General features: G+C 33.2%; 1 protein-coding gene across 1 annotated transcript; it reads left to right on the forward strand.

Moving 5' to 3' along the window:
* Window positions 1–5,785: 5,785 nt before the first annotated feature.
* On the forward strand, window positions 5,786–22,704 carry LOC128158616 (ryncolin-2-like). Its single transcript, XM_052821545.1, has 6 exons — window positions 5,786–5,906; window positions 6,213–6,347; window positions 6,568–6,719; window positions 15,623–15,722; window positions 16,163–16,333; window positions 21,978–22,704. Exons 1-6 carry the CDS (start codon window positions 5,819–5,821, stop codon window positions 22,226–22,228), a joined length of 897 nt encoding a protein of 298 aa, XP_052677505.1. The 5' UTR covers window positions 5,786–5,818; the 3' UTR covers window positions 22,229–22,704.

Consider the following 22,704-nt stretch of genomic DNA (forward strand, 5'->3'; position numbering starts at 1 on the left):
AAGGACACATCAGATTGGAGTTGATGATCAAACCAAAATTAAAGAGAATTTATACGAGATGATTAGCTGATACTCTGCCCCGAGTTTTTGCTTCCACCACTTTTCCCTTGATATTTCGATAATCATTAAATACCTTTGTGCACATACTATGTTCATCCTAATATGAAAAATTTCCAGATTATCTGTTTCAAAACGCCCCCCCCCAGCACTTTACGTTTCAATACACACCCCAAAATAGAAAATATACGGGAATTGTGCATTGCATCAGCCATAATTAAGTTCAGATGATTAAGTTGAAAAATTGTGCGAGGTGTCCCGAGTGAGTTCTCAATAGTGAAAATATGTTAACATTTCCCATTATAAATCTCCGTAAGAAATTTGATTTCGTTCCTGTGAACTTTTATGACTGAAAAATGATAAAGTGTCAGGAAAGATATTTTGGAAATTATCCTTTTTATCGATTTCATCTGTATTTCTTTCACAGATATGTTTATTTTTACTTAAAATCATCAAAAAGCGATGGAAACAATCACTTGGGACAAACTACAGTAGATGTTTCATTCAACCGTATATGTTTTAAATATAAATTAAATATAAAATTGATATTTTTCTATTTGTTCACCAATTCCTTTCCTAATTCAAATTGTGTAAAGTGAAGAACGACGGACCCAAATCACTGCTACAATACTTATTTTCATAAAAAAGTTTATATGAATTAAAAGGTGTTAAAGAAATAACAAAACTAATCAAAAGAAAACATGAAAATCGAATCAGAGTTTTAGTAGGAACCATTTAACAAAATGTTTGTGTTACTTCTCTTTTCAACTGAACATAATGGGGAAAAAGCGTTCTTGTGAGAGAAAAAAAATCTTCAATAGATTTTCTACTCAAATTGAAATATGATACTTATATGATGATTTCCAAATAGTATCATTTAAAAAATGGCCATGCCATCGACCTTTTTTTTTACGCAGGCACATGCCAAAGTGCGGTGTGTCGTTATTATTCAATTTTTCGAGAGAGGTACTGCGCAAAGTCTAAGAGGTTGATTAATGAGACATTATGATTAATATTCTTTATGATAAAATACTTAAAAAATCAAACACAGGGACGGTTTCACTTTTCAATGCGAGTACTGACGCTGACTGGGATATTAATGATTTCTTTACAGACTCAAACTCATTTTAACTAATCTAAGTAGATAGTTATAAATAACTTGGCTAATATAAAACTCAGTACATTACCGTGATATCACCGTAAGAAGTTTTTGCATGTGAAATAATATTGAAAAGCGTAAATTATAGCATAGTACCACTGCTTGCACTACGTAGTGTGTATTGATGACATAAAACAGCTATATATTGCATCCTATGCAATTTTTCATTGAAACTTACTGATTGTGACGTAATATTGGCAATTCGATATTCTTAACAATTCACTCTTTAAGGTGTGCGATATATCAGCGCATAGCAATTAAGGCCCGTCTTCTTTAAGTTGATATGATGAAGTATATGTGATATCAAACTTTATCTTTAATATAACAAAAAGACGATATATCTGCTTCCGTATAATTATTTCAGTGAAATGTCATATTATGAAATAAACTTTAAAGAATTCATCTTTTTACAGTAAATTAGGTTTTTTTTTGAAAGTGGATGAACAAACAAAAGGTATTTATTATATAAAGTAAGAAAATATACTTTCTGAAGCTCTAGAGAATACCGTATCGCGCTATAAACAAAAAGCAGAAGATCTGTATTTTAATTTCGGTCGTGAAGATTGGCTTTGAAACTAATAAACCTCCTATTATGATACCTTTTAGCAATATAAAAGAGGTAGCAAAGAATAACAAACGTAGAAATCCTGACGAAAGCTTTATTCACATGCTAAACATAATATAAAAATTCACACCTTTGTTTAACGGTCAAAATTGTTTCAATGGCATTGTCTTAAAAAGTAATCTGATATTATATAAATAGTGCCTATTTGGGAGGGTAACAGTTGAAATTGACACCCCGAGGAAACCATTGTCAACCGACGCGAAGCGGAGGTTGACAATGGTTTTCGAGGGGTGTCAATTTCAACTGTTATCCTCCCAAACAGGCACTATTTATTTTATTATACTGAATGTCTTAATTTTAGAGAATTTTTATATTGTTTTATATAGAAATGACGTGAATCCAACGGCGAACCGTCCGCGCATAATTTACGCGCATGTAACAATTGGTTGTGTTACCCGTTGCCAAGTGTGTTGCTAACGCTGAGGGTAATAGAACGGATTACCAACTGCGTCTAAACCAATCAGATTTCAGTATTTAACATGAAAGTATAAAAACATATCATATCATGCCATTACTTTGTACATTTTAATTAATAGATCAACAACTAATGTTTCACCTGGAAAGCAAAATATGATATTGGATTGTTAATATGTTTAACTAGAAATGGTCAGAAACTTCTTAAAAACACTTTATATGATTGAATTCAATGGACATTTTCGGTTGGGTGAACATTTTCTCCGACTTGCAATTATCGATAAACTGTATGGAACCCTAAAAACACTAAAATTCTGCATGCATTTCGTATAAATGTTTTTGAAATGCTGCACTTTTTTAATATGGCAAATATATAAGTTTTTCATGTCCAAGTTCATAATCATTCATACTAAAAGTCAACTGAATTTAAATAAAAATTACAACGCAAAAACATTTTATTCTATCGAAAGCTGCATGTAGCAAGGCTAACCGCTTCCTTGATCGGAACTTACTCCCAGTGGAGTGAGGTGGAAGAGGTGTTTGTCAATAATTCTGTACACACGTATTCATTTTATGAAATAACTGGCGAAATTCCCGATTCGTTCGTTGATATTTTTCGTGATTTGTTTGCTGCAATCCCAGCACGACACCTGATTACATCAGACAACAGAGCACTGCTCTTCTTAATTTGCTTTAAATGTTACTCTACATATCATATGCTATCATCTTTATTTAACATTAGCGTAACAACAGTGAAAGAGGAACTTTCATGTCTTATCAAGTTATTTCATGTGTATTGTTTTCAATTTGTATGTTGGTAAACCATAAACAATTGGGGGCAGATGTTAATTGTTTGGCAAAATTGTCATATCTGCAGTAGGTGCAATAGATGGAACATCCTTTAAAATAAACAGACAAAAGACAGAACCCTAAGAACTTTATCATTCGGGTTATAGACATTTTCATGCTATTCACGCACAGATTGTACATGCATTGACAATTTGTGTAAAATACGGCATATTAGGTTTGAATTTCCAGGTCAAAATGATGCCAAGTAGTACGCCCTCCTACCTAACTTTGTCGGAAGAGAACCCCCCTTTCCTGAGGAGTACGTTCTACTTGCCGATACAATTTACTCAGATCGTTATCCAATTGGGACTTCGTTCATTGAACAGCAAATAAATAGAGAAACGCTACAGGTTAGATGAAAATACAACAGAATTGTATCATTGAACAGAGATCAACTGCAAAACTGATAGCCTATGAAACAATATATTGTTATTGCTCCCTTGTTTTATTTGGAGGGTGGGAGCATTGTTGTCTATGTGTGTGCAAAATACATAAGGTACTAGTATATAAAGTTGTCATAAAATCTAAATGATCAATTTCATATTAATATACCTATTGCAAGGCCAGAGTTTATAATTTTTTTTTGCGGTTTAACAACGAACGCATTGTTGGTGTAAGAATCTTATCGCCATATATTTCGTGAAACTTTTGTCATATTGTAAATTTTGAATTTACCGGGTGGTACAAAATTTACAAGTCATGTTTTAAATTTTGTATATACTATCTACCGGTCAATGCAAAATTTACAACAAGACACTACACACTTTTAGTGAGAAGTGCGCTCCATACTGACAGATCGTAGTCGCTGTTTAGTTAATGTTCATCCAACCGTAAATGTCCATTACAAGTTATGCAGTCATTTCACTGAAAAATAAATAGGAACTAGAGTCGAGCTCGTTGCAAGCAACGATTAGGTCTTCCGTCGTAGCTGCGTCGTACTTGTGACGTAATACAAAAATTTGATACCTGATCATGATACAATATTAGATGTATAAATACTGAGTAAAAGTACTATATTACATGTATATAAGCAAATACAGATCTTTAAAAGTTGATTATAGTTTGATTCACCGCATGTTATGTTGGTATACCCGGTATGAAGGTTAAAAAGTGTAAACATGTTAAACGCATTTTTATCAAACACAAGCGCCAATGAATCTTTTAGTAGATATGCAGAGATCCTGGAAATTTTTTAGGGGGATCAGAATTTTTGTTCCGGGGATGGGGGTTGAGAGTCTGACGGTTATTTGATTTTGCCAGGGGATGTCCGAGGCATATTTTTATAATTTTATAATGTACATGTAATTGAAAGAAATTTTGTGGGGTGTGGGGGTGAGGTCTGGGGTGGGGTCTGGAACACTCCCCCTTCCCTTCTAGATTCGCACATGGGGAAGACCGATGCCGGTAATTTTACGGTAATTTTAACCATTTCTATTTGATTATTCATTTTCAAAATTATCGGAATGCCAATATTATTTTTCAATGCCGTTAAACCTTAAGATACGAACCATTTAGTCTCGGTGAGTATTGCGTCCGCATACGAAAGAAATGGAAATATTTTAAAAAAATTCGGATGGACGATCTGGGTCCTAGGTCGCCCATCCAATTCTTTTTCAGAGTAAGAGCTACAGTCCTGCAGTTAAAGGTTGTCAAACTCTTATTGATTATGTCAATTTATTTTGTCTCAAAGAATCAGGGTTTTTTTTAATCAATAAAGTGTTACCTTAAAAAAAAGAAAACAATTTGGGGCAATTTTCAATGTTACTATTTTATAATTTAATTGTCTAATAAAATTTTAAATGAAGTTTCAAGATACTACTCTTCATTGCTTTATCCGGAATGGAAAAAAAGATTTATATTGCATTTTTTTCAAATAACAAAAGGATATATGCAAAACGAGATTTACCGCTAACAAACAAGCATAAAGAGAGACTGAAAACTAATTTCTTTTTTCTTTTTTGTACATCAAAAGAAATTTAAAAAACAATCAATATGTTTTTTTCTTTATATGTATTAATGAAAACGTAGATCAGCAAGGGGTTCTTTGTCGTGCAAGCACCTACTTAAAAGTTTGTTACACGGGTCTACAACGATGACAGGGTATCATGTCCGGGGGGATGTCATCGCAAGGTACATGTATCTAAGCTGATAATGTAGTAAAATGTACATTTTTTTCTAATTATAATGAAGATTTGTATCAGCTGGATAAATACAAAGTGAGTTGTGTAATACAAATAAAATTTACGGAGTCATCAACACGTTAGCACTTAAATGATTGTGGGTTTGTTTGTTTGGTGTTTTTGGAGGGTGGGGTTTTATGGGGGGGTTAGTGAAATGAATAATCATACCTTTGATCAAACTTATTATGCTTGATGCATGATGCATGTATCATCCATAAATTATAAAAAAGATAATTTAGGTCAAGTAGGAGAATAATTCAGTAAGTTTCTTGAACACCTTTTTACAACAATTGCATATCATGCAATAAAATATCACATTTTGCATTCGTGAGTATAAGGTTGGCAAAACAGCAACAAGGTGTAAAGTGTATGAAATAGAATGAAAAAAACCCCAACAAAACATATCGCCGTTCTGGCTAAAACGAATAATGTTACAGTTTAATGGTTGATTTGAAAGAGGAAACCATATATATATTCACAGTATTGATTTTCAGACAGCCATTCGTACAGTGGACTGTGATCACAGAAGGTGACATGTCGTGGATAGTTCTATACGCAGTCCTTCACCTCTATGCTACAGTTATCCGTTCATCTGGAATAACACCGCATCCATTTGTAAAGGGTTGGTTGTGAATAATTCCTCGCATTATGAATAATCTAGATATATTCAGATTGGGTTTGGGGGGGGGGGGGGGTTGTCTTGAAATAACTCAAACTTAAATGATGATAGAATATGTTCTTAAAGCTACTCGTTCATTATACATGTGTTACTTCATATGTATCAATTCATCAAGTGCTTTTTGTTTTGTTTTTCAAATTTAAGAAAAACGCGTCTTTAGTTTGATAACTAAAGGAATCTAACATAAGTACCAGGCGTTTGAGTATCAAGAATTAAAATTTAAAAAGTAATATATCTGATAAACTGTAGATGAGGTTGGTTCTTTTCTCAAAAACGCACCCTGGCAACACACGGAGATGACGGGATCTTTGAGTGGGGGACCAATGGTTCTCACTGTGAAGTCCAAGTACAAGCTTGATGGAGGACTGGTGTTCTCTAAGAAATGTGTGTCACTTTTGTCTTTAATGATTTACTACGCATAAAATAGTTGGTTAATTAACTAAACACTATTTTTTTTTAGCTATGCATGACATTTTTTTAAATTAAATATGACATGATAAAGGTCAGTGTCTTTGTCAAACAAAATCAGGCTTTTAATATCTCTATGGAATTTTGAGAGGTTTACTGATGTTTAAGTAATGTTATAATTACTTTAATTTGTAAGTCCCTAGTCAACAAAAATTCAAAGACTGCTCAGATATATTGAGGAAGGAACCGTACAGACGGAACAGAGATGGCGTGTACACAATATATCTGAGTAATGGAGTCAAGAGACGAATATTCTGTGACATGGCAACAGACGGAGGGGGTTGGACGGTAAGATCATTTCAAAAAATATATGAAACTAGAGACGAGCTCCTTGCAAGCAACGATTAGGTCTTCCGTCGTAGCTGCGTCATACTGGTGACGTAATACGAAAATTGATAACTGACCATGGTACAATATTAGATGTATAAACACTGAGTAAAAGAAAATATGTACATGTACTATACTACATGTTTTTACGCAAATACAGATCTTTAAAAGTTGTCTATAGTTTGATTCGCCACATGTTGTTTTTTGCATGTGCATTTTATCTTGAGAAACTTATTTAATCATCATGATTTATTCAATGTGAAATATGGACAACGATTATATTCACACAGTGGGTATGCCCGGTATGAAGGTAAAAAAAACCAAACATTTTACGCACATTTTTATTGAACGCAAGCGCCAATGAATCTTTTAGTATATATGCGGAGATCCTGGAAATTTTACAGGGGGTTTTGAAGAATAGTTTTTTGAGGAGGGGGAGCATTCGCGGATCAGAAAAACTTTCCGGGGGTGAGGGGGTGAGGGTTGAGTGTCTGACGGTTATTTGAGTTTACCAGGGGATGTCCGAGGCATATTTTTGTAATTTTATAATGTACATTTAAAGTAGATCCAGTGTTCTGTGACGTCACACTTTTTTGTAAAACTTTGAATTCTTGAAAAATTGTGCAAGATAGTTTTATTTATTTTATGTGAATATAATCACATGGATGTAATTGGAATTATTGGTAGGTTCAAGATATTTTCGCACTTAATTTTATACTAAATTTCCAAATTTTTATATATTTTATCTATGCAAAGGGGAAATAACTCTTTTTCTGACTTTTCTCTCAGTTGTATGTCTAAATGCTATATTTTTTCTTATTCCAACGATTAATTTTAAAATATTTTTGTAATTTATGCTTTCTGATAAAGTTGACATTAAAATTAAAGAAGAAAAACAAATTTCTGCCTACAAGATTTTACTTTTAACAAAAAAAATACATTTTTCTAAAGCTAAAATATGCTTCAGTTTATGTTTATCTGGCATCTCAAAAAGTGTGATGACATGTATATTTTTTCTAACAATTGATGACATTTAAGTCTATTAAGTCGAAATCAGTTCAGTTTTTCAACTTTCCTCAGAAAATTTTACGAGTATGGAGGTACCTTAATTGAAAGAAATTTTGCGGGGGTGGGGTTGTGGTGAGGTCTGGAAACGTTCCCCTTTTTCTTATAGGTCAGCGCATGGGGAAGACCGATGCCGGTAATTCAACGGTAATTTTAACCATTTTTATTCAATTAATCATTTTCAAAATTATCGGAATTCCAATATTACCTTTAAACGCATTTAAAATTTAAAATACGAACCATTTAGTCTCGGTGAGTATTCGGCCAACATGCGTCCACGTACGAAAGATATGGCAATATTAGAAATTTGGATGGACGATCTGGGTCCTAGATCGTCCATTCGATTCTTTTTTAGACTAAGAGCTACAGACCTGCAGTTAGAGATTGTCAAACTCTTATTGATTATTTCAATTTATTTTGTCTTAAAGAATGTTTTTTTTTAATCAATAAAGTTTTACCTTAAAAAATTAAAGAAATCGGGCACAATTTTCAATGTTTGCATTTTACAATTAAAAGGTTTAATAAAATTTTGAATGAAGTTTCAAAATACTACTCTTCATTGCTTTAGCCGAAATATTGCATGGAAAAAAGATTGACATCGCATTTTTTTTTTAAATTACAAAAGGATATATACAAAATGAACTTAGATTAACCGTTAGCAAACAAGCATAATAAAGAAGGACTGAGAACTAATTTCTTCTTTTTTTTAACATCAAAATAAATAATTGCCTGACGTCATGCCAATGCTATTTAATGTGTCAACATTTATATTCACAATTGATGGAAACGTTTTATGGGATGTAATAAGCAACAATGAACAAGTTTTTAAGTAAAAGGGCTTTTCACCATGCACGTGTGTAATCCTGATTTAAATCTATATTGCCATATTTGAACGGTCAAAAAGAGGGGGGTGTCATCGCAAAAAGATACACATTGTTTATTACGGTACAATGTAAGGAATAGTTGGTGTTGGATTATCATCATTAACAAAGAATCATCAGTTTGGATTAATTAAAACAAACATATATTCATATAACTGGGATATTTACTGGAGGAGCTACGTACAAGTATTTCGCCAAAGTGGGATGGGACCCGATTTTTGATCAATTGGGCGATTTCATTCATTTAGAAAAGGGTATCACTCGCGTGGCGTTTTAAATATACATTAAAAAATGGCTATTTAATTAAGTGTGTATGTTAATTCGATAAATTTCCTCTAAAACATTCAATCCAAAGTATAATAGATGTAGTTCTTAGTTGACATTCTCCCTATGGATCTATGCCGATGGATCTATTTTAGATCTCAGCTGTTGCGTGAATTGAAAAGAAGCACTTCGCGCCATAATATGTCTCATTCATAATTTTTGCCTGCCGATAAGTGGGTGAGTACATGTTGGGCCAGAGCACATGGTGTGTAGGGGGTCATACCCCATTTTTTCGCAGCAGACATTTTCTTAACTGGTCATATAATAAATAGAGATTTCATGGATCTTCCACTTTTGTCGGAGCATTTAATAAATGAAAGCAAAAAATAAGCAATTCTAATTAAATTAAATTGAAGTTAAAATGTAAATCCGCCCACGGATTAGGATTTTTAGAATCCCTCATTTTTTAAATTCACTTGTCAAGAATTTTTAGATGTAGCTGCTCACCTACCCCCCCCCCCCCCCCCCACACACACACACGCACTTTCAAACACGATGCTACATATACGTGCTTGAATATCCTTTCCTATATGGTTGAAAATAACAAAATGCCTTTGATTTTGCATCTAAATTAACAAATTCAATTTTTAATTTGGAGGTTTGAGATTATTTGATACATGCACATTCCTAAAATAATTCAAAATTATGAAATGATTTAATTTCCAGTGATATATATGTACATGCACTCAATCGCAGAAAAAGATTGAAATTGCTTCCAAAATCTGCACGTTCAGTTCAATAATTTATGATCCGCAGCGAAAATTAAAATTCTTTCTTTTAAGATAGCCTAATTGATACATGCATGCTTCCATTGATTAAATTTGGGTAGTCATGTAAGCTTTTTGGAAAGCTATTGCTTGTATAATATTAAGGTCTGACGCGACCTACATGTATCTTCCATTTTTTCCTATCTCCACAATGTGAAGATTTTTCACTTCATTACTTCATTATTATATTTTTATGCAATATGATTCTTTTTTTGTTTGGATTTAAAGTGTTCAAATAAACATATATAGTATGACTTTACTTACAAGAATTCAAATGCATTTTGCGTGCTATTTTAAGGAAAACTAGACATGACCCGTGCGTGCACGGGCTGACATTGCATATGATATCGGGCATTTACAAAATAAATACATCAAAACAATATGTATTGGTGACATTTGCATAACCAAACTTCAAGCCTACAATAATGCTATTTATTTCACTACACTCTGCTGAGTTGGAATAATCTAATTGTGTCTCGGGAAAGGCCTTAACCACAGTTAAAATGCCTCCCATATATCCGTAATGTTACAGAAAATTGCAGAATCGTTCCAAAACGATTTTGAAGAAAATTTGAAAAGTTGCATTGAAAATAACAGTCAAATTGTTCAGAACCATTTTGAAGCTGTAAACACCTTTCTTCGAAAAGTTTAATTCCATAATTGTAGAATTCAACAAATTTCAACAAGGTTTTTTACACACCATGTTGACATTCGAAACTCTCGAGACTTTTTTTTAAAGTAAATGCACTGTGTTAGAGTTATCTCCAAAATTTTCTTTGATGAGCAGAAACAAATTTCTAATGAAAATTAATACGCATTTGTTTTATCGTTTCCAAGTTTATCCATGCAAATGTGGTATTGTGGAAACATGAATTAAAGGGCCTCCCGTAATTTATCGTGAATGTAATGCGCATGCGCAAGATTGTAAAATCCAAAAAAAAAATTAGATGATTTCCGGAATTTTTGAGGAATTTTCGTTGATTATTAATTAAAGAAGTTTGATTTAGAAAAAAAACAAAAACAAATTGGCAATCTTCAAGTACCAATGATGTTTGAAATATATAAAACAAAAGACAGTACTCTTCCGATTTATCGGTATTAAAGCTAAAAAATTCGAGTCTATTATTTTAATATAGTAGTATAGATTCGAAATACTCTAACTCCGAAACGAGCCTGGTAATGTACTCTGAATTTTTTGGAATTAACAGGTTTAAATGTTAATAAATATGAAATGAAATATCAAGGAAAGTTATATGATATTGAGGAACGTCTCGTCTGTACTTAATGAAAATGATATAAATATACGTCATAAATCCCATATAAAATGACATATTACCACTTGAATCTGAGTCTTTTTAATGAATTTATGAACAGCGGCAAATTCTAAGGTAATGTTAGCTGCAAGTCTGTATAGCCCTTGTATGAAAAATTTCGGATGGTAATAAATTTTTCCAGACCAAAAGCTACATATATGCAGAGAAGGTAACTAATAATGCTTCCGATGAAATACTTTGCTTAGTAATGCAAGGTTTTAAGAGAGCTATACTTATTTGTCTAAAAAAATAACACCGTAATACTTCGCCTTACATTCGCTATTTGTAGAACAAGCAGAACCAGTATCAGTCCGACCCTTACCGTATGCATTGTTCGAATTTAATAGCCCTAGCATTGCATTACTTTGCATGTACACAATATCTTTTAAAAATTCAACACTTAAAGTGTTTATCTATATGACTATTAATCTATATGCACATATAGCATACACACGTGATTCAAAATACCCCAAACGGAAAACGGTAAAGAATTCACTCACTGAGTCTACATTTTATAGAATTTGTAAAAAAAAAATACATTGCATGTCTGAATGTTTGTTATGTGTCAATCTATCAATATACAGTATGTTATTTATTTTCGAATGCTAAGGCTACAGCATATTTGATGAACATTGAACAACATTTTTTCCATGCAATTTTTTCTACGGAAGATAGCGAGTACAATTGTGTATAAAGCACAATTTATTTAATTATCTCTTTAAAATTGTGTATGTAATAAATAGTTTATAAATTGCTACTGAAGGTTGTTTGATATTTTCTTTGTAGATGTTTTGCAAATAAAAAATGCAAAATGTGGGGCAAGTCATAATTAATATCCCTAATAACCGTAACTTAAAATAAGCGGCTTTGGATTCAAATATTATCGTATATGAATATTAAGTTCACTTTTTAAAATCATCTCCACGATGATAATATTATCTTCATCGTAATTCAGTATTTTGTTTTGGTTTAAAAGAAATGTTCTATCGGAAGCAATCCCGTGTTCGTTTAAATTGCCAGCGTACACTTGCCATGGCAGTAATACGCATTCTGCTTTATATGACGACCGTGTATTGTAGAAAACCATGCATTGGAACCATTTTATTAACACAACTCCCAGTACTGAAACAATTTAAGATGTCTTCGTTACAGTAAAATAGTCGGGCGTTAAATATGTGTACGTCCAGCTCTACAAGTACATGAACTGTCGTCTGGGCGACGGCCTGTATACAGCTAGCAACTCTGCTATCGATCCGTTACCTCGTAATGCATCTATATATAGAGAGAGAATGGGGCACATTTTTGAAACAAACATCAAAAATAAGGTTAAAGAGCATCATCTTTATGAAATGAAAATGTATATATGAAAATTTTTTTTTTTTGGGGGGGGGGAATTCTATGTGGAATCATCTTTACGCACAGCATGTATCAGTTAGTGCATTACACGAAGCCCTTCCTATAACTTCCTAAACGTGCACACCTCAACAAAACTGGACCGAACTGACAAAAGGTGTTTCTGCAAATACTGACTATAAATTACGGAACCATCAAATTGAATACAACAGAAGGATTCGGAATTAAATTTTTTCCTACTTTGCTTCAATAATGCATTAGAAATTCCTTTACAAGTTATTGACAAAAAACTGTTGACGCCTCTAACTCCCTAATTATAGGGGCCAACCCCTTTTTCTGTACACCGAATGAAAGGTCTCGGTTAGACCAAAAACTTTTACGATTCATTTTATAACAAATTATTATCAGGTAGGAAACAGTAACGGAAAATACATGATTTTTTGCATTTTGTTCTTACCTTTGTTTCAACACCTATACAACTCCTTTTATTTGCATTCAGATAACAAAAGAAATATATTTTGCACAAATTCAATGTATCAGATTTCAAACCAGCAAATCTTTGAGTCATCGTTAAAGCTGAACCCTCCGGACAAAAGAAGTCGTTAAATTTTACTAAAATGGGAATAATTTACAACCAGATGGGGTATTTCATCAAGTAAATTATGAAACGACAACACTGCGCAACATGTTATCAGACCTAAAAAAATTCAAATCAATCGGTGAACAAACGAGCGAGATATCAAGGATGAAAGTTGGCGCCTAGAAGAAAAAGAAGAGGCCAATTGGCCTTAACGGTCACCTGAGTAGCATATATCCAATACACAAACTTGTCATGGAGTCTCATATATGCATCTATAATTAATTAGGTTTCATACTGGAGTAGAAAAATTATAAATTTGTAATGACAACCACATTTAATTCAAAAAGAACTGTGAAACCTATAATTTTGGTGAAAAACTAAAAGATCTGGTCTACAAAATAATGAATTCAGGTGTGTGGGAGTAAAGAAGATAATTTTTTAACGTTATATGCATTAACATCTATACATCCATTTTGGCCCTGCCCTAGAGTCAAAACCCATACCCCAGGGGACATGAAAATTAAAATTTCAGTAGAGGACTTCCCGGTAAACATAATTATTAGTCGTTTTTTTTTTATACAGATGTGTGAGAATAGAGAAGAAGATTTTTAAACATTATATGCATTAACACTTTATTGTCATATTGCCCCCCCTCCCCTCATGTCCTGAACCCCTGACCCAGGGGCCATGAATTTCACAATTTAGGTAAAGGAGATTGTGGATATCATAACCATGTATTCAGTTTTTTGCCCACATGTGTGGGAGTAGAGAAGAAGATTTTTTAAGATTTAAATCATTTTTACTATATGGCCATATTGGCCCCACCCTAGAGCATGAACACCTAACAAAGGGGTCATGAATTTCACAATTTTAGTAGAGAGTCTCATGGACATCATAATCATGCATTTAGTTTTTAACAAATATATATGGGAGTAGAGAAGAAGATTTTTTAAGATTTAATACATTTTTACTATTTGGCCATATCGGCCCCACCCTAGAGCCTGAACCCCTGACCCAGGGGTCATGAATTTCACAATTAAGGTAGAAGGCTTCATGGACATCATAACCATGCATTTAGTTTTTAACAAATATATATGGGAGTAGAGAAGAAGATTTTCTAAGATTTAATACATTTTTACTATTTGGCCATATCGGCCCCACCCTAGAGCCTGAACCCCTGACCCAGGGGTCATGAATTTATCATTTTTGGTAGAGGGCTTCATGAACATCATAATCATGCATTTAGTATTTAACAAATATATATGAGAGTAGAGAAGAAGATTTTCTAAGATTTAATACATTTTTACTATTTGGCCATATTGGCCCCACCCTAGAGCCTGAACCCCTGACCGAGTGGTCATGAATTTCACAATTTAGGTTGAGGGCTTCATGGACATCATTATCATGCATTTAGTTTTTAACAAATATATATGATAGTAGAGAAGAAGATTTTCTAAGATTTAATACATTTTTACTATTTGGCCATATTGGCCCCACCCTAGAGCCTGAACCCCTGACCCAGGGGTCAAGAATTTCACAATTTAGGAAGAGGGCTTCATGGACATCATAATCATGCATTTAGTTTTTAACAAATATATATGGTAGTAGAGAAGAAGATTTTCTAAGATTTAATACATTTTTACTATATGGCCATATTGGCCCCACCCTAGAGCCTGAACCCCTGACCCAGGGGCCATAAATTTCACAATTTTGGTAGAGGGCCTCATGGACATCATAACCATGCATTCAGTTTTTTCCTCACATGTGTTGAATTAGAGAAGAAGATTTTTGAAAATTTGGCTTTTTTTGCATATTTGGCCCCACCCGTGGCACCCCAGGGGTGGTAGAGCCATAAATTTCACAATTTAGATTCTTCTTACCATAGAGATGCTTCACACAAAAAATGGTAACGATTGGCCTAGTGGTTTTCAAGAAGAAGTTAAAAATGTAAAATTGTTAACGCACGACGCACGACGCACGACGCACAACGCACGACGACGGACGAAGACGAATTGCAATAGGTCACCTGAGTGACTCAGGTGACCTAAAAAATTAAGAAATCTGATTTTTTCCCCAGAATAACAGTAAGGTCTTCCGCTTGTCGAGCGGAGGACTTTGACAAGAATAATTCACGCAACATGAAATGAACATGTTGTTACTGTAACTAATTCTTAATCTGTTTATCTTAATTTATACTATATAAAAAATATGCAATGCATTTCTTCTATTTTCAGTTTTATGTGGGCTTATTTTTTTTTTGGGGGGGGGAGGGGGGGGGGATAGAGACAATAATAGCGTTTTATTGCTAAAAAAAAAAGGACATATATGATGAATATATTTTTATATACGGACTGCATTTTTTATCGTTCATTGACATGAGAACTGATTTTGGGTATAAGTTTAGGAAATAAATGTTAAACATAAAAACAATGTTGTCATTTGCATTTTAATTAACTCAATGTAAATTGGAAGAAACAGAGAGGTGATTGAATTTCTAGATAATTGTCATTAACGTTACAGAGAACATGTTGTCTGGCATAAATAATGTAATTAAAGCCAAGTAAAACCATTTTGACTTTAGGTAATACAAAGAAGATTTGATGGTAGCACAGATTTTCAAAACAAATCCTGGAAAAAGTATGCTGAAGGGTTTGGACATCCTGGTCATGAGTACTGGTTTGGTTGGTGTTTACATTTAAAAACTAATTTAAAACTGAAACAAGAATAAAAATTATCTTTCTTGATGATTATTTATATGATTTAAATTAGCCTTAATTAAAAAAATATCATAAATATATAGTTTGTCGGTCGAAAATATTATTCATTCTTACAATAAGAAATCCTAGCAAACTTTTAATACTAAAAAATCTCAACAAATATTGTGTAAAAACTATAATGTTTTGAGATAATATATTTGTAATTTTGTTATCTATATGGTTGACTATGATTTTCTTTTTGAGAATATATTGTAACTTTTATAACATTCTATATTTTTAATAATTATCGCAACAATTTGCGCAGCAATTTTCCGCTCATATAAATTGCATAGAAATAACAAACAATTAGCAATAACAAATCACTTAATTTCTTTAATTTCTATAATTCTAATCTTCTTTTCAAGGTAACGATGCCATTCATGATTTAACAAAGGCTGGAAATATAAAATTAAGGATTGACTTAGAGAAATTCAACGGTGACAAAGGATATGTGCAGTATACAACATTTAAAGTTGGAAGCAAGTCTGAGAAGTACAAGCTGACTGTAGGAGGTTTTAAAGGATCGCTTGGCATGAGTATGAACTTCATGATTATGTCGTATATTTTTTTATTTGCCGTTTTGTTTAAAGTTCAAGCCTTTTATCAGAAATCTGCCAAAACCTACATATATCTTAATGTATGTGAGTGTAATCAGGCATATTAGACATTGTACTATATGGCAACACGTTAGCTTTAATGGGTATTTCGAAGATACATGAAATAGTTTTATTAAGGTCTTCAATTGAAAACGGAATACCTTATTGTTTTTGCTTTGTTTCTTTTCCTCTATTATTTTTTTTTCTGCCACGTTTTCTGAAAAATGCTTCAGCCGATTTTCATGAAATTTTCAGAATTTATTTAGGACAGAGGACGAGTGCACTTATGGGCCCCGGCAAAAAGTGAAAAAAATGAAGATTCAAATTAAGCATATGTTTTTCCCTAACATCACCTATTGATATCTATTCCCTAAGAATTAACAAGTTTTAGAGCTGAATTTATTGTATATAAAAAGCACGAAGCTTTACAACATAGTAGGAGTCAGCCGACATTCGTGATTTTGTATAGTAAATCGAGGACGGACATTCATTTCAAAGTCTTTGTTTACTGTCAGCCTAATTTGACCGAGAACAAACTTGTGGAAAAGACAAAATACGCATTATACATTTAGAAAACTCCTGTGAAAATAAGAATGGTGTACTACATTAGGCTGGTACTTTAAAAAATGGAAAAAAGTATGAACATTTCAAGGTTTTTCCTATAGCAAGCGAAAGGCTATTACCTGCGTGACCCATGTTTGAACCAACCCATGGAATAAATTATTTCAAACAATCAAGTGGGTTCTATCCAGGTAGATATTTGTCAAATGTGCTCACTGTAAGACATTGGCACGTTTTAAATCGCTTTCCATCAACTTTATATGGTCAGGAATGTTTGTTTGATCACTATGGTAATATGCAACTTCAAAGCTTTATTCGATTTTTTTTAATGCATGAAGTATTATTCAGCGAACGCGCCAATCGATCCACCTACAGAACAATGATTATGTTGATTTAAATGTCTCCTCCCTCTGATTTAAATAGACACAGTTTAAGTAGGTTCGGTTCGATTTTCCCGGATTTAGATTATTTATAGGCATTTAAAAATTCTTAATTTTTTAAACAGAATGCTAATTTTGGTAAATGTAAGCGTGCATATAAATCATAAGTATCCTTCAGTGCTTGACTATTACGAGAAAAAAGAAATTTGTTGATATTTTTTTACATTAAAACGGCACTGAAAAAGGGCCAATTCTCTAGAGCATAAGTGCACTTGTTCTTTGTAAGAAAATTAAACGAGATTTATTTGATCGCCACTTTCGGTACCGAGATATTAAAGATTTTACGTTTTTGCTTGTTCACAATTTTTCTGAAAAAGACTTTCAAATTTCCCAAATGGTAGTAAGTGAACGGCCGCAGTGCCCTTTGTATAACCAAACGTCCGCCGTTACGTCCTGTTGTCACCGTAAGGAAATGAAAAACCTTAATTTTTCAATTTTTTGGACTGGAATTTTTTTCATTTATTCATTCGATAGAAACGCTCTCAAAACTTCTGAATATGAAATGTGTTTAAAAATCAATACACGCATTCTTGAGATTTTGGGCTCCAAAGTCCTGAAGCGATGGTCCGCGTAGCTCAGTCATTCGAGTGGTGGACTTGTGCCCAGGCGACAAGGGTTCAGTCCTTGAGTGCCGAATCTTTTTTTCTCTCTTATTTGTGTTTTGATTAATGATTTTATCTTTAAAATGATGGATTTGAATGTTTTCCGTTTTATTTTTGTCATAATAAAAGTAATAGCGGTTTTGTTCAAGTACAAATATAGAGCTCTTTTCTGTCAGCAGCTCTCTAAATTTAGACGCTCGTCGCATCACCTGCATCAAAGAAATACCGCCAACTCAATGACTGTATGCACACAACATTTAGCAATGCACCCACGTTATTCTACTTGGCTTAAAAAGAAGGATTGATTAATTTTTATTAACATATATAAATACACGCATGCATGTATACATGCGTTTATTGACATACGTTGCTTTTATACATGTACATGTATTGAGTTCCTGAAAACTATGAAATCTCTCTCTCTCTCTCTCTCTCTCTCTCTCTCTCTCTCTCTCTCTCTCTCTCTCTCTCTCTCTGTATGTCTATATCTATTGTTTGTTTGGGATTAAGAAAAACCTTCAAAGTTTATACATGGAACTATACAAACGACCGGGTGACTGCGATAAGGTATGAAAACTGACCACCCGTGTATGTGTGTTTGAGCATAGGAATAAACAGATGTAAACACCGATCAGGGAAATACACTGTTAAAAGAAAGTCTTATTATTCACTTTTGATAAAAGAAAATCATTACGGCAGGTTGGGTCGGGATTATAATTATTTAAAATCTGTCTAAAGTTTATAATTATTTACAAAGGTCTATAAACATGTACATGTTCGCCCAAAAGCGGGATTAGTGATTAAGCATTGAGGTAAAAAATTCATAAATTTCCTATCTTATTAACCGATCGATTAACACTGATCGTTTAGATATAACACTGGGGTATCGGGAATCGGAAAAAGGGGGATAATTAACCAGGCTAAATTTGTTAGCTGTGTGTTATTTTATTTGCCGACTTAGCAGAATTTTTATAACAGTGTTTGTATGCAAAGAAAAAAGAGAAAAAGAAAAATAATCGATATATCAAATAAGCAGACAAAAAGGTTACCAAATTCTTTACCAAATCAATTTGTGATTAATTCATCTCTCTCTCTCTCTCTCTCTCTCTCTCTCTCTCTCTCTCTCTCTCTCTCTCTCATGGACTCTCTAGTGCTGACATTTGAAACCCCGAGTCAGAAAGGCAAAAGCACGATAAATTCACGTACAGCATCACAACCGCCAATTCCTACACAGTTTTGATTGTAAACTTTGCTACAATGTTTACGTACCTCATAAATCTTCAACGTGTCGATGTAAGTGATATTTTTCAGCTAGATAAACAATGAACGCGCATATCGGTATAAATTAACCTTGTGAAAATTTTCATCTGGGTATTATATAAGTTTCTTAAATCGGAATTTAATTATTTTCCTCTGGGAATAAATCCCTTTCAACATTGCCCCCACTTGATTTCAGACTTATGACGAGTCATCGGACAATGCTTTGTCCTGCATATAATCTCTCTCGGATGGGGATCTTCCCTAGTTATTGAAAATGTTTTTCTTTTGACTTACATAGCAAGTTAAAAATGCTAAGGTGGATTGAAAATACGCTTCTTAAAAAAACATATTCAATCTAATGTTTTCTCAGACGTCCGCATCAATTTGTTCCCGCCCATTTCAAATGTTTTGACTGTAAAAGGTGACGTTAGCTGTATATTCCAATCTTGTAAGTTAATGTTCTGCGGTCTTAATTTTGTATCCATGCTGGTAAGAGAGGTGTATTTTTATTTGCCTATGACTGCCAGTTTACAAAATTAATATATCAATTATATGAAATTCATGTACTTTATTAAAAATCAGGTTCAGCATGTAAAATATAGAGTTTTCATCTTCGATCTAGGGAAAATGTCTTAAAGAACATATCGACATTTTGTGATCCTAACATTAGAAAATGATGAAAATAAGTAAATAAATTGATCGACCTGTTGCATTCTTCTCCATGTACCTAATGTTAATGCTATACATATATTAGAATAAAAGTGAATATCAAAGAAAAAAAAAAACATACTGAAGATTTTGAGAAAAATTTAAATTTTCAAATCAATGGTACAGTAAGGTACAGTGCAAGTCAGTTCCTGTACAGTGCCATACAGTGGGGGTACAGTGCTTTATGGTGGAGTACAGTGGTAGTCAGTGAAAGGTACAGTGAGGTACAGTTAATGTACAGTAAATGTCAGGCAATGTAAGTCAATTTTTGGGAATATTATTTATTTATTTATTTATTAATATTAATTATGTAATCTTACTGCTACATGTAGCTTCTCTCTCTCTCTCTCTCTCTCTCTCTCTCTCTCTCTCTCTCTCTCTCTCTGTGTATCAAAATTTCAGTGATGATTGTTATTTTTCAGCTGCAGTGCACTTCGCAAATCCGATCGTCCGCCGTCACTTCCGGTCGTCACCGGAAGAAAGCAGAAACATTTATATTCCATTTTTTCTTATTTTTAATTATGTTTTCTGCCATATTAAGATACAGACGCTCTAATGAATGCAGAATATGTATTTTTGTTCAAAAAGCGATCCACATTAGAATACTAGACTTTTGCTCAGGCGGCATGGGTTCAATCCCCAAGTACCGACTCTTTTTTCTTCCTTAATTGTGCTTCAATTCAAAATGTCTCTGAAATAACGGATTTTAATTATTTTGTGTTTGAATTTTATCAAAAATCACAGTAACATCGCCTTTTCCAGGTATGAAAATATGTCTGTTTGAATCCTTAGAGAGGCTTACTTGAATTTGAGAAAGTGTTGAGAAATGAAAAAACCTGTCCCGATATTTTCAAACGGAAGATTCTTGTTGCTGGCAACGAGCGTCTAGTTATTATTATTATTATTTTTTTTTCCGTCACGTTTTCTAGAAAATGCTTCAGCTGATTTTATTGAAACTTTCAGATCTTATTCAGAGCAAAATTTGTAAGAAAATTACACGAGATTTTTTTGATCGTCACTTTCGGTCCTGAGATATTGAAGATTTTGTGTTTGTTTTTGTTCACACAATTTTTCTCAAAGAGTATTTAAGATAGAACCTTCCCATTTTCAGAGATGATAGAGAGTTAACGACCGTAGTGCCCTTTGCATATCCGAACGTCTGCCGTCACTTCCGGTTGTCAAAGGAAAGGAATGAAAAACTTCAATTATTTTCATTTTTTTATTTTAATTTCTTTTATGTGTTTTTTCGATAGAAACCCTCTCAAAACTTCCGAATATAAAATCTGTTTAAAAATCGATACACGCATTTTGGAGATTTTGGGCTTCAAAGCCCTAAAGCGAGAGTCCACGTAGCTCAGTCATAACCTGAAATGCACTGAATTAAATGCTACAAATGTAGGCGCCCGATCATACAAGTTTTTGAATCGGGTTGAGACCATTTGTAAACACTGAAACTACTGTGATTTTGAGGCCTTAGCTCCAGCATTTAAAAAAAAAAATTAAAATTCAACAGAATACTTATTCGTCTGTTGTTCTTATTCATTAATTATCTAATTGGATAATCCATCTAAAACCTTAAAGTAATATCATTTCCGTAATTCAGACTTTAACACACTTACGATTTCATTACTCTTGAGTTATTTTAACATCAAAATAATTCATGTAATGAAACGTACTTTGAACACCTAAGTGATTTTAAAATGTTCTCCCACTTTATTTTCCTTAAACAATGTTACACTATAATCAAATCTTGTATTGAAGTATGTGTTTATTTCAATACCACAAATAGGGTTTTCTGCAAAACCCGAAAAAAAATGTAACTGTATTTTGAGTCGGCCCGAAAAAACACACATTTCACGAAGCATTGTATCAATATTTTTGTCATTGTTAATCACATACCATATGTATATGATATACAAACGGATGTTTCTATTTTAACATAGTCGGCCACTTTTATTTTTTAGCATTTGTCAGTTAATCAGTTTATTAATTCTTCAAAATTCCTTTCAATAGAAGATTCCTTCAGTTACCATAACGGAATGGCATTTTCTACGGCCGACAATGACAACGACAGATATAGCAAGAATTGCGCCCAGATGTATGGAGGTGGCTGGTGGTACAATTCCTGTCACCAATCTAACCTGAACGGAAAATACTACCAGAAGCAAGCTCCCACTGCTCTCTCTATATCCTGGCTCTACTGGAAGGACACATCAGAATGGAATTCGTTGAAATCTTCCAAAATGATCATCAAATCAAAATAAAAGAAAGAAAATACGAGACGATTAAACTAGTAAAAGTCTCATTAAGGTCTTCCATTTCCAACAGAAGACCTTGTACTGATTCTGATGGTGATTCTTCACTATTGTTATTCTTCTTCTAGACGTGTTTTAAACCTTGATAACCTTTTTGTTTTTCGTCTGATTTCATTCACATTTTCAGGGTGTATTGTAAATTATATTAAGTTTTTAAGTCACAAAAAGATTAGAAATCGTAACTTCCAGGTTCGAGTTATTCCCCTTTTTTAATACTTTAGGGGCATTCGTTTCCGGACAAAGGCTCCGAAATGGTTCGTAGCAAATAATCCAAAGTTTGAAAATTTTAAAGTTGACACTTTGAATGTTGTCCTCTGATATTTGTATTTTAGTTTTTCCCAATTTTACTACTTGAATTAAATATCGAAATCTATGTTTTAAAAATTGCTAATTTTTACTCATATTTTTGCTTCGTATCTTTTTAG

This window comes from Crassostrea angulata, chromosome 8 (assembly GCF_025612915.1).
Source record: "Crassostrea angulata isolate pt1a10 chromosome 8, ASM2561291v2, whole genome shotgun sequence".
NCBI lineage: Eukaryota > Metazoa > Mollusca > Bivalvia > Ostreida > Ostreidae > Magallana > Magallana angulata.

Excerpts from the sequence above, each read along its gene's own strand:
- LOC128158616 (XM_052821545.1), top strand. The coding sequence starts at position 5,819 with ATGTCGTGGATAGTTCTATACGCAGTCCTTCACCTCTATGCTACAGTT. Across the intron at positions 6,348-6,567 it reads ACTGGTGTTCTCTAAGAAAT|TCCCTAGTCAACAAAAATTC; the intron begins GTGTGTCACTTT and ends TTAATTTGTAAG. Across the intron at positions 16,334-21,977 it reads TAAAGGATCGCTTGGCATGA|AAGATTCCTTCAGTTACCAT; the intron begins GTATGAACTTCA and ends TCCTTTCAATAG.